Here is a 12,136-nt window from a genome sequence, read left to right as displayed (position 1 = left end):
CACTTTGTCACCTGTGGCCTTTTTCTGCTTAAAGAGTGTGTCGGACCCCAGCTCTCTTACAGCTTCCCGTTGTACACCCATCAGGAATTAATCTTTGATGCTTCCTTGTAAATGTGTCTGATCACCATACAGAGCAATGCATTGCTCAGTGATCCCGTGTTTTGAGTTAATGTCATGAATGGATTGCCAGCATCTTTTCCTTCAACAAGTCTGCTTCAAACAGCTACGGTCTTAATGTTATTTATAGGGTTCGTTCCCCAAACTTCGCTAAATTTACTCATGTTTGTGGGTGGGTATTTTGGATTCTTCCCCATTTGATAAACCAGGTGGTACAATTAGATTTCCCTATTGAAGCCTCGCAACAACAATGTGTAACAATACGTATTGGCCTATAAAATAATGAACTGCTGTGTGTCTGCATAGAAACGTTTCCTGTCAGTACTTCCGAGACAGTGTGTGACAAAATTACATCTTCATTCCATTACGTCAGAGTGGTCCAACCTTTTGGCTGCCGTGGGTAGCATTCCCTATTTGAGAAAGGTCCACAGGCAGCATCCAGCGTGTGCCGCCAAGTGGCCCGTGGGCCGCATCTGCCCCAAGACCATTCCCAACATTCCAACCCGCTCCCGCCCTTCCCTGGTGAACGTCCTCCCAGGGCAGCGGCAGGAGCCGGCGGTTGGAAGGATGCAGTGCGCAGAGCCTTTACTGCAATGTGTCAGGAAGTCAAGCGCGTCTCTTACCAACCACATCCTTAGCAACCAATCACCGGCTCCTGCAGCTGCAGAGGGTGACCCGCGCTTGGGAGAGAGACTGGGAGAGAGGGTGGGGATGGGTGAGAGAGAGAGGAGAGAGGGGAGGGAGTAGTAGATGGAAGGACAGAGGCAACTGAGCGGATCCCCTCGAATTTGGTTTCGAGGAAGTCCAGCATCGCCTCGCAGTTGGCGAGTTGGAGGTGAGGATGGGTGAGGCGTGAGAGGGTGGGCAGAGGAGCCAGTTGGTGATAGAGAAGAAGAGCCTGGGGTTGTCCTTGGTCTCCAAGATTGTCTTGGAGTTGAACGACGACTTAGAGGAGGCGAGGGCAGAGCAGTAAGATTTGATAAGCTCCAGCCAGATCTGCTGATGGACCCTTAAGATGGTGCATTTAGCAGCAGGCACCTCTGTCTTAAGGGAGCAGAGTTGACTGGTGTAACAGGGTGACTTTCGTTAGTAGGACATGGTGAGGGGAGCAAGGGCATCAAGAGTGGTGGAGAGGAAGTTGTGGAGGAGAGTAACCGAGGAAGATAGGTCATTACTGGAGCAAGTCCAGACGGGGAGGAATTCAGATGACTTCAAGACAGCAGAGGAGCGATGGCGGGGGGGAGAAGTGGGCGGAGTTTCTGTTAGCAGAATGTCTTTTGCTCATGTTGCAATGTTGCATTACGTTTGGGAAAACAATACTCTTCTGCAATGCTGTTATCAGTTCTGTAAAATAGCTAGTGGTGAAAGCACAGAGCACTGCTTCTGTCTGAAACAGCAGCTGATTACTTTAAAGAACGGTATTTGAATGGTTTCTGGAGAGAGCTTTCTGCGAACAACTGATTGTAAAAGCATTGGAGCAAATTGTTACCAGAATGATGCCGGCCAACATGTCTTCAGGACTGAATACAACTCATCACACTGATGTTGCAGTGCGTACTGCAATTGCCTGTGTTTATGTTTTTATTTTTCTTGTTGGAGCAACAGGGAATTCCATAGTGATCTGGAATATCTTCATGAATATTAAGCAGCGATCTCCCACCGTCTCGCTGATATTAAACCTGGCTGTGGCAGATCTCATGGCTCTCGTCTCGGTGCCTTTTATCGCTTCTGATATTGCACATGCTCCGTACCTTGGATTGGTTTTCTGGAAAATCAGCGGCTATTTACTCTTCTCATCCATGTACACCAGCGTGTTCCTCATCACAGTCATGAGCATTGAGCGCTTTGTGGCTGTGCTCTATCCGATCACTGCTCAGAAATGGCGGCAACGAGGATATGTTGGTAAAGTGGTCACTGCTGTCTGGCTTTCAGGTTTTCTCTCCGCTATTCCTGTCATCCTAGTGGTTGCCGCTGACATCAGAGATGGGCGCCCACGTTTAAAACGAAGATATTCATCCGATCAGCAGCAGATCACAGTTCTTCTGCTGGAAACCTTGATTGGATTTGTCATTCCGTTCATCACACTGATGGTCTGTTACACTTTTATTTTCAAAAGAGTCAAACTGATGAACTTCCAAACCAGGGACAAGGGTAAAACTGGAAGGCTGATTGCGGGTGTGGTGATTCTGTTTGCACTTTGCTGGTTACCATATCATATAAGAAATGTCATTAAGGTTTCGTCAGTGCTGAACAAGACTTCAAACCCAGAATACTCGAAAAGATTGAAAAGTATTTATAGTTACATTTCGATGCTTTCTAAAGTTTTAACTTTCGTTAGTAACACCGCTAATCCTATCCTCTATGCATTTGCTGCTCGGAGCTTCAAGAGTGGATTTAAAATGTCCAGTATCGCAAGACTCTTTGAACAAATGAACAATTCTTCCAAAGAAAAGAACCAAGAGACAAGTGAAATACTAATCTAAACCACAGCTGCATGAATTTTTAAATGTATTCGACTTGGTAATGGAGATACTCTTACCAAAACATTCCTCTGTACATTTACAATCCTGTTGCATACTGCTTCTTTAAAAAAACAATGTTTAGACAATCTCTTTTTTTATCTCAATTGTATTTTCCTGCAGAATGAGTCAACATTGACTGGTACATAGATAGTTGCAAAGCATAGTTTATAATCGTTTATTAGGTTGTCTGATGGTTCACTTCGATTGTTATTCAGTCACAGCTGTTAGCTAGCAGGGTGGGTGCGTGGAATAGTATCATAATAATATTCCTTGCATTTTTGATATTTGATTGTTTGATATTTGGTATTATACATGTATGAAAGGTATTTTTGTGTTAGTGTAGAACTGTTATACAGTGGAGGCAACATTGATTGCTTTGTTTATTCCACAAGTGCAAGAATCCATAAAGTTGCAAGTCAACAACTGCCGTTTGATCAATTATCCATTTTCACGCTGTTCAGTAAGACATCGATAATAAACACTTTGTCATCTGTGGCCTTTTTCTGCTTAAAGAGTGTGTCGGACCCCAGCTCTCTTACGGCTTCCCTTTATACACCCATCAGGAATTAATCTTTGATGCTTCCTTGTAAATGTATCTGATCACCATACGGAGCAATGCATTTGCTCAGTGATCCCGTGTTTTGAGTTAATGTCATGAATGGATTGCCAGCATCTTTTCCTTCAACAAGTCTGCTTCAAACAGCTACGGTCTTAATGTTATTTATAGGGTTCGTTCCCCAAACTTCGCTAAATTTACTCATGTTTGTGGGTGGGTATTTTGGATTCTTCCCCATTTGATAAACCAGGTGGTACAATTAGATTTCCCTATTGAAGCCTCGCAACAACAATGTGTAACAATACGTATTGGCCTATAAAATAATGAACTGCTGTGTGTCTGCATAGAAACATTTCCTGTCAGTACTTCCGAGACAGTGTGTGACAAAATTACATCTTCATTCCATTACGTCAGAGTGGTCCAACCTTTTGGCTGCCGTGGGCAGCATTCCCTATTTGAGAAAGGTCCACAGGCAGCAACCAGCGTGTGCCGCCAAGTGGCCCGTGGGCCGCATCTGCCCCAAGACCATTCCCAACATTCCAACCCGCTCCCGCCCTTCCCTGGTGAACGTCCTCCCAGGGCAGCAGCAGGAGCCGGCGGTTGGAAGGATGCAGTGCGCAGAGCCTTTACTGCAATGTGTCAGGAAGTCAAGCGCGTCTCTTACCAACCACGTCCTTAGCAACCAATCACCGGCTCCTGCAGCTGCAGAGGGTGACCCGCGCTTGGGAGAGAGACTGGGAGAGAGGGTGGGGATGGGTGAGAGAGAGAGGAGAGAGGGGAGGGAGTAGTAGATGGAAGGACAGAGGCAACTGAGCGGATCCCCTCGAATTTGGTTTCGAGGAAGTCCAGCATCACCTCGCAGTTGGCGAGTTGGAGGTGAGGATGGGTGAGGCGTGAGAGGGTGGGCAGAGGAGCCAGTTGGTGATAGAGAAGAAGAGCCTGGGGTTGTCCTTGGTCTCCAAGATTGTCTTGGAGTTGAACGACGACTTAGAGGAGGCGAGGGCAGAGCAGTAAGATTTGATAAGCTCCAGCCAGATCTGCTGATGGACCCTTAAGATGGTGCATTTAGCAGCAGGCACCTCTGTCTTAAGGGAGCAGAGTTGACTGGTGTAACAGGGTGACTTTCGTTAGTAGGACATGGTGAGGGGAGCAAGGGCATCAAGAGTGGTGGAGAGGAAGTTGTGGAGGAGAGTAACCGAGGAAGATAGGTCATTACTGGAGCAAGTCCAGACGGGGAGGAATTCAGATGACTTCAAGACAGCAGAGGAGCGATGGCGGGGGGAGAAGTGGGCGGAGTTTCTGTTAGCAGAATGTCTTTTGCTCATGTTGCAATGTTGCATTACGTTTGGGAAAACAATACTCTTCTGCAATGCTGTTATCAGTTCTGTAAAATAGCTAGTGGTGAAAGCACAGAGCACTTCTTCTGTCTGAAACAGCAGCTGATTACTTTAAAGAACGGTATTTGAATGGTTTCTGGAGAGAGCTTTCTGTGCACAACTGATTGTAAAAGCAATGGAGCAAATTGTTACCAGAATGATGCCGGCCAACATGTCTTCAGGACTGAATACAACTCATCACACTGATGTTGCAGTGCGTACTGCAATTGCCTGTGTCTATGGTTTTATTTTTCTTGTTGGAGCAACAGGGAATTCCGTAGTGATCTGGAATATCTTCATGAATATTAAGCACCGATCTCCCACCGTCTCGCTGATATTAAACCTGGCTGTGGCAGATCTCATGGCTCTCGTCTCGGTGCCTTTTTTCGCTTCCGATATTGCAAATGCTCCGTTCCTTGGATTGGTTTTCTGGAAAATCAGCGGCTATTTACTCTTCTCATCCATGTACACCAGCGTGTTCCTCATCACAGTCATGAGCATTGAGCGCTTTGTGGCTGTGCTCTATCCGATCACCGCTCAGAAGTGGTGGCAACGAGGACATGTTGGTAAAGTGGTCACTGCTGTCTGGCTTTCAGGTTTTCTCTTCGCTATTCCTGTCATCCTAGTGGTTGCCGCTGACATCAGAGATGGGCGCCCACGTTTAAAACGAAGATATTCATCCGATCAGCAGCAGATCACAGTTCTTCTGCTGGAAACCTTGATTGGATTTGTCATTCCGTTCATCACACTGATGGTCTGTTACACTTTTATTTTCAAAAGAGTCAAACTGATGAACTTCCAAACCAGGGACAAGGGTAAAACTGGAAGGCTGATTGCGGGTGTGGTGATTCTGTTTGCACTTTGCTGGTTACCATATCATACAAGAAATGTCATTAAGGTTTCGTCAGTGCTGAACAAGACTTCAAACCCAGAATACTCGAAAAGATTGAAAAGTATTGAAAGTTACATTTCGATGCTTTCTAAAGTTTTAACTTTCGTTAGTAACACCGCTAATCCTGTCCTCTATGCATTTGCTGCTCGGAGCTTCAAGAGTGGATTTAAAATGTCCAGTATCGCAAGACTCTTTGAACAAATGAACAATTCTTCCAAAGAGAAGAACGAGACAAGTGAAATACCAGCCTAAGCCACAGCTGCATGAATTTTTAAATGTATTAAAATTGATAATGGATCATGATGTTATAATGGAGCCTCATTAAGCATTGTATATTCTCTAACAGATTCTCTTGCGAAAATCTTTCTCCCTACATTTACAATTACGCTGCATTCTATTTCTTTGAAAAAAACAATGTTTTGTTTTTTGAAATATTGCAATTTTACTGCAGAATGAGTAATCCCTGACTGGTTCATAGATAGTCACATCAGGAGGGCTTTCCAATGGCTTTGGATGTCCTCCTGACGTGATAAGTACTATATAAATGCAAATCTGTGTCGATATTGTTCCTGTTGTTGTGAAACACAATTTATAATAGCTTGTTAAGTTGCCCGATGGTTTGTTTTGACTTGCATTGAGTCACATTGATAGCGAGCAGGATGGATGCAATGAATGGTACATATGGATGAAAGCTGTTTTTGTGCTATTATTGTACAGTATTTAGTAAACTATCATTGTTTAATGCTTTTATTCCACAAGTGAAAAAAATTACAAAGTTTTGATATTTGATTTTAGTTATTTGATATTTGGTATCAATATGGTATGAAAGGTATTTTTGTGTAGAGCTTTTATTACAGTGGTGGTAACATTGAATGCTTTGTTTATTCCACAACTGAAAGAAACTATAAAGTTGCAAGTCAACTACTTCTGTTTGTTCATTTATCCATTTTCATGCTGTTTAGTAAGAAATTGATAATAAACACTTTGTCACCTGTGGCCTTTTTCTGTTGAAAGAGTGTGTCGGACCCCAGCTCTCTTACGGCTTCCCGTTATACACCCATCAGGAATTAATCTTTGATGCTTCCTTGTAAATGTATCTGATCACCATACGGAGCAATGCATTTGAATGATGAAGCCTTTGTCATATGTGGCCTTTTTTTTGCTGAAAGTGCCTATCAAACCCCAGCCCTCTTAGAGCTTCCCACATCAGGAACTGTAGCTCAGTGGTTAGAGCACTCGCTTTGCAAGTGAGAGACTTGAGTTCAATTCCAGGCAGAGGGCGAAACCTTGGGCAAGTTTCCTTACTCCACACAGAGCCTAATAATAATCCCTGCAAAAACCAAAAAAAACAATAATAAATTGGTCATTTTCAATCTACGACTGTTTGTGGGACATTGCTGTGCGCAATTGGCTGCCGCGTTCGCCCACAAATATAGTCAATTTACTTTACAGTGTGTTCTGTGTAGCGCTTTGGGACGTCCTCCCGACGTGAAAAGCGCTATATCAAATGCAAGGATTATTATTATTATTATTATTATATTCTTTGATTGTTCTTGATAAATATGTCTGATCGCCATACAAAGCATGCATTTGTTCAATGATCCTGTATTTTTAATGAATTTTTGAATGGATTGCCAGCATCTTTTCCTTCAGCAAGTAGGCTTCAAACATCTACGGTCCTAGTGTTATTTGTGGGGTTGATTCTGGAATATTTGCTAAATTTAATAATCTTGGCAGGTGAGCATTTGGGATTTTTTTGCTGTTTGATAAACCAGGTGGTACAATTTGATTTCCTTGTTAAAACTGTCACATTGAAATGTGTATTGGCCTATAAAATAATGAACTGTTGCGTGTCTGCAATGTGTCTGCATGAAAATACTTCTCGTCAGTACTTCCTAGACAATGTGAAAAAATTACTTCCACATTACATCACGTTATACATTACATACCACACTCGCCTCTGAGTCATGAAGTTATGCTGTTCTGTGTTCTGTGAAGCGCTTTGGGATGTCCTCCCGACGTGAAAAGCGCTATTTCAAATGCAAGAATTAAGCGGTTTGAGCTCACCGTCCTGGCTGATATTTCAATACTTTGGGAGCTCAGCGTTGTTAAGAGTTTCCATACCTCAAATGAGACTTGAACGCAAGGACTTATTAAGGTGCGTTAAGGTGGACGGACATTAAAGGTCCAATGGCAGTGTTTGAAAAGAGAAGAGAATTTCTCCTAGTGGTCTGACCAATACTCCTCCAGTTAAAAATTTGGTCATTCACTTTATGGCTGCTTCTGGGTCACTGCTTTGTGCAAATTGTTTGCGACATTTGCCTACAAATATACTACACGTTACAGTGAAATCCTGTGAGATGCTTTGAGATGTTTTGATGACACAAGGCTCTAAATCAGCTGTAAGCATTACTATTATTATTATTATTATTGATAACCTCATACTGTAATCAACTGTTTTGCTTGGGGCATACTCTGAATCAAAGCAGTTGTTAGCCGCAGTAGTTAGTTATATTTATATCCATTTATCCCACATGAATTATTTTCTCTTTTGAGGAACCAATGCTCAATGCAAGGAACTGAGAACTAAAAAGAGTTTAGTCAACTGATCCACCTTGTACCTGCTTTGCAAACTCGTGTGTTGTCAGAATGTTCGTGGGTCATGTGTACAGACCTGAAAACTCGAGGTGTGAAACTGAAATTAAATGCATTGTTTCACAATGGTTGTTTCCTATCCATGCAAAATGCGTCTCAAAAGATCACAAAATTGGTCTAGATGACAGCAGTGCATCGGCCTATTCAATCTCATCGCTTCAGAACACGCACCCTACCATCCCTCATCATTGTATCAAGCTGCTTTCTAAGCGAGTCCAGTGTCCTGTCCTCCAACACCTTTCCTGGTACTCTGCTTCAGTCACTGGTTACCCTAGATCCATAGAAATTGAAATTAATGGAACAGAAGAAGGCCATTTGCTCCATTGTGTCTGTGCCAATATGCAAGAGACCACATTAATTATTGTCAAGTGCAGTGACTGCTTTTTGAAAATGAAAGCAGTAGCCATTTTGCACTAAGAAAGGTCCCATAAAGAGCGAGGAGGTGAATGACTAAATTTATCTGAAGGATTGTTGGCCAGAGCATCAAATAAAAAACATCTCCTTTCCTTCTCTTTCTGATTAGTGTCAGAGGATTTTAATAATAATTATTTGGTCACTCAAACCACGACTGTTTGTGGAGCACTGCTGCGTGCAATTGGCTGCTGCGTTTCATCTACAAAATATGTAGTCAATTCACTTTACAGTATATTCTCTGAAGTGCTTTGAGACGTCTCGGAGACGTGATAAGGTGCCATATCAAATGCAAGGATTATTATTATTATAACATAGTAGTGTAGCTTGGAATGGAAATATGGGTGGGCACTAATTTGTGGTATTTATGCACACGCACAGACACACAGTGTTTTACTTTTCTTTTTTTCCTTTTTTTTTACTTTCGATCTCTGCCCCTTCTGCCCTGCACCCTCCCCGACAGATGAGACTGAGTGCTAATTGGGTGGGTTGTGACCCACCCAAACCCATCTGTGGTTCCACGTCTGCAATAAAATCCTCTTTAACTAATAATATGGTTGAGGGGCTTTCATGTCAGTAGGAAGTTACTGTTCTCAAAACAGTGACTCTCACCCCAAATTTAAGTATTAATTAAAAATATAAGTAAGAAAGCACTTTGAAACGTTCCTGTGAACATGAAAGCATCTGACAGATGAACGTGCTGAAGTTTCAATGTAAAAAGCTGCTGCACTGCTGTCAACCAGAATGCTGCTTTAAAGCTTTTCTTTCACACCCATGCAATTTCCTGTAAACCGTAGGAAATGAGATAAACAAGTTACTTTTCAACTGACATAGCTGAGAACAAAATCAGCTCTGTGTTTGTTAAAAAACTTGCACGTGGATCACAAGGAATTACAGTCCACAAAGCAACAGCCTGAAGTCTTAGGCAAATGGCGCTGTCCAATATCCCTGTGGATCAGAATGCAACTCTTCACACTTTTAGACCAGTGCAAAATGCAGTGAGCTGTGTTGTTCTTGGTATCGTTTTTCTTGTAGGATGACCGGGAAATGCTTTAGTGATCTGGATTATTCTTCGCCACATTAAAACAAAATCTCCCACTATCCAGCTGATATTGCACCTGGCCTTTGCAGATTTCATCGTGCTCATCACTCTGCCGCTGTGGATTCATTCCCTGGTCAATGGCTGGGTCTATGGAGAGCTGTTCTGTAAAACTGCGACCTTCCTCATCTTCTGTTCTTTATATGCCAGTCTGTTCTTCATCACCTTGGTGAGTGTCAAGCGCCTGATGGCTGCGCTCTACCCATTTGCTACTCATGGATTTATTGGTAAAGCAATCATCAGTATTTGGGTTTCAGCTTTTCTGATTGCTATTTATTCTCTCATTATCCAAAAATTAGAAAATAGAAATGGACAGCTAAAATGTGTGACTTCCTACTCGTCCGGCCAGCAACAAATAGTAATTTGTCTGTTTAAGCTCTTGGTTGGTTTTGTCGTTCCTTTCACCACTCTGTTGGTCTGTTACACCATTGTTTTCAAAAGAATAAAACAAATGACCTTTCAAACAAGAGGGAAATCTGAAAAGTTAATTATAGGGGTTGTAGTAACTTTTGTACTTTGCTGGTCGCCTTATCAAATAACAAACATCATCACAATTTCTTCACTGATGATCGAAAGCAGCAACTCTGAATTTGCATTGACATTAAAAAACATTGTTGAAACAATGGATATTGTTACTGGAACCTTAGTTTTCATCAGCAGCTGCAGTAACCCTATTCTGTATGCATTTGCTGCCCGGAGATTTAAGGCTGGGTTTAAAATCTTAAGTTTTGCTAAACTCTTTGAATATATAAACCGTCCTTCTGAAGAACTTCAAAATCCAGGAAGGGACAATGCAGAAGAAAACTCAGGAAGGGAAACAGAAGAACGAATTGATCCATAAAACATCTTATCATTATATATGTATGTTTTGCAACCACAAATAATATGGATTCATTGAGCATACTGCAATTTAAAAATTGAGAGATTAATAAGGATGTGATTGATGGTTTAGGTTAGATGATTAATTCCCATGTGTTGTCATGCAGGTTGCTCAGATATTAAGTATCATAATGAAAATGATAAGTTTTCTGTTAAGATTGGTGGAAATCAATTTTATTTTAGTTGATTTTCGTAGAATTGTACAGAACATTAAAGCAAGGAAACAGATTTTTTATGGTTGCTTACTAAGCCAACTTCTTATTTTATTTCTTATTTTACTTCTGGCAGTGAGTTTCACATTCTCACCATGCCTTCTATGCCTTGAAAACCCAAAGCCTGATCAGCCCTTTTTTCAGAGATCACCAGTACTGCAACAGCTCCAAAGTAGGGAAGTTATGGTAAACTTCTATAGAATCTTGGTTAGACCACACTTAGAATACCGTGGGCAGTTCTGGTCCTCAGATTACAGAAGAAATATAGAGGCACTGGAGAGGGTGCAAAGGAGATTCACAAGGATGATCCCAGAACTGAGAGGTTATACCTATCAGGAAAGGCTGAACATGCTTGGATGCTTTTCTCTTGAAAAGAGGAGGGTAAGGGATAGAGGTCTTTAAAATTATGAAAAGTTTTGATAGGGTAGACATAAATAAGATGTTTCCACTTGTGGGGGAGATCAAAACCAGGGGCCATCAATATAAAATAGTCACAAATAGATCAAATAGGGAAATGAGAAGAAATTTCTTCACACAGAGAGTAGTGGGAATGTGGAACTGCTACCACAAGGGGTTGTTGACGAAAATAGCATAGATGTATTTAAGGGAAAGTTGAATAGGTACATGAGGGAGAAAGGAATAGAAGGTTACGCTTGAAGGCTTAGTTGAGGAAGGGCATGTATTTAAGGGAAAGTTAGATTGATACATGAGGGAGAACAACAACAAGATTACATTTGCATTGCGCCTTTCATGTCGGGAGGAAAGGAATAGAAGGTTATGGTTGAAGGCTTAGTTGAGGAAGAGCAGGAGGAAGCTCATGTGGAGCATAAACACCGGCATAGACCAGTTAGGTCAAATGGCCTGTTTCTGTGCTATATGTTCCAATGTATTCTAATGTAATTTTGTGATCTTAGTTGCTTTACTTCCGTTTGCAGTTAAATGTTTGAAATCTTTATGCATTTGGTGTTTGTGGGTTTTGCTTTATGTCCAGAAATTCTGCTAAACTAACACCACAATTATGCAATCTGCAATAGAGAAGTGCATCAGAACTACGACTAGATTCTGTTAGCAGAGTGTGGTTCTGTTGAAATTTCCCATACATTTAGAAAAACGCTATTCCTGTCATCCACTGACATCAGAGATGGGCGCCCACGTTTAAAACGAGAATATTCATCTGATCAGCAGCAGATCACAGTTCTTCTGCTGGAAACCTTGATTGGATTTGTCATTCCGTTCATCACACTGATGGTCTGTTTTCAAAAGAGTCAATCTTCCAAACCTAGGGCAAGAATAAAACTGGAAGGCTGATTGTGGGTGTGGTGATTCTGTTTGCACTTTGCTGGTTACCATATCATACAAGAAATGTCATTAAGGTTTCGTCAGTGCTGAACAAGACTTCAAACCCAGAATACTCGAA

The 12,136-nt window shown here is 41.9% G+C and overlaps 3 protein-coding genes across 3 annotated transcripts; all 3 read left to right on the top strand.

The window, feature by feature from the left end:
* Nucleotides 1-1,613: 1,613 nt before the first annotated feature.
* LOC121850150 (leukotriene B4 receptor 1-like) lies at nucleotides 1,614-2,600 on the top strand. The gene has a single exon (XM_042340404.1). The coding sequence runs from the start codon at nucleotides 1,614-1,616 to the stop codon at nucleotides 2,598-2,600; it is 987 nt and encodes a 328-aa protein (XP_042196338.1).
* Nucleotides 2,601-4,731: 2,131 nt separating this feature from the next.
* On the top strand, nucleotides 4,732-5,715 carry LOC103176180 (leukotriene B4 receptor 1-like). The gene has a single exon (XM_007889587.2). It carries the CDS (start codon nucleotides 4,732-4,734, stop codon nucleotides 5,713-5,715), a length of 984 nt encoding a protein of 327 aa, XP_007887778.2.
* A 3,743-nt stretch (nucleotides 5,716-9,458) lies between these two features.
* On the top strand, nucleotides 9,459-10,543 carry LOC103176179 (leukotriene B4 receptor 1-like). The gene is given in 1 exon segment (XM_007889586.2): nucleotides 9,459-10,543. A coding segment is annotated over 1 exon segment (1,011 nt). The 3' UTR covers nucleotides 10,470-10,543.
* The last annotated feature ends 1,593 nt before the right edge of the window (nucleotides 10,544-12,136 follow it).

Source organism: Callorhinchus milii, unplaced genomic scaffold, assembly GCF_018977255.1.
Source record: "Callorhinchus milii isolate IMCB2004 unplaced genomic scaffold, IMCB_Cmil_1.0 Scaffold14, whole genome shotgun sequence".
NCBI lineage: Eukaryota > Metazoa > Chordata > Chondrichthyes > Chimaeriformes > Callorhinchidae > Callorhinchus > Callorhinchus milii.
Note: the sequence above shows the minus strand (reverse complement) of the source record. Positions and strands in the feature narration are given on the sequence as shown.

Bases quoted from the DNA above. Each gene is read 5' to 3' on its own strand.
- LOC121850150 (XM_042340404.1), top strand. From the start codon at position 1,614: ATGCCGGCCAACATGTCTTCAGGACTGAATACAACTCATCACACTGAT.
- LOC103176180 (XM_007889587.2), top strand. From the start codon at position 4,732: ATGCCGGCCAACATGTCTTCAGGACTGAATACAACTCATCACACTGAT.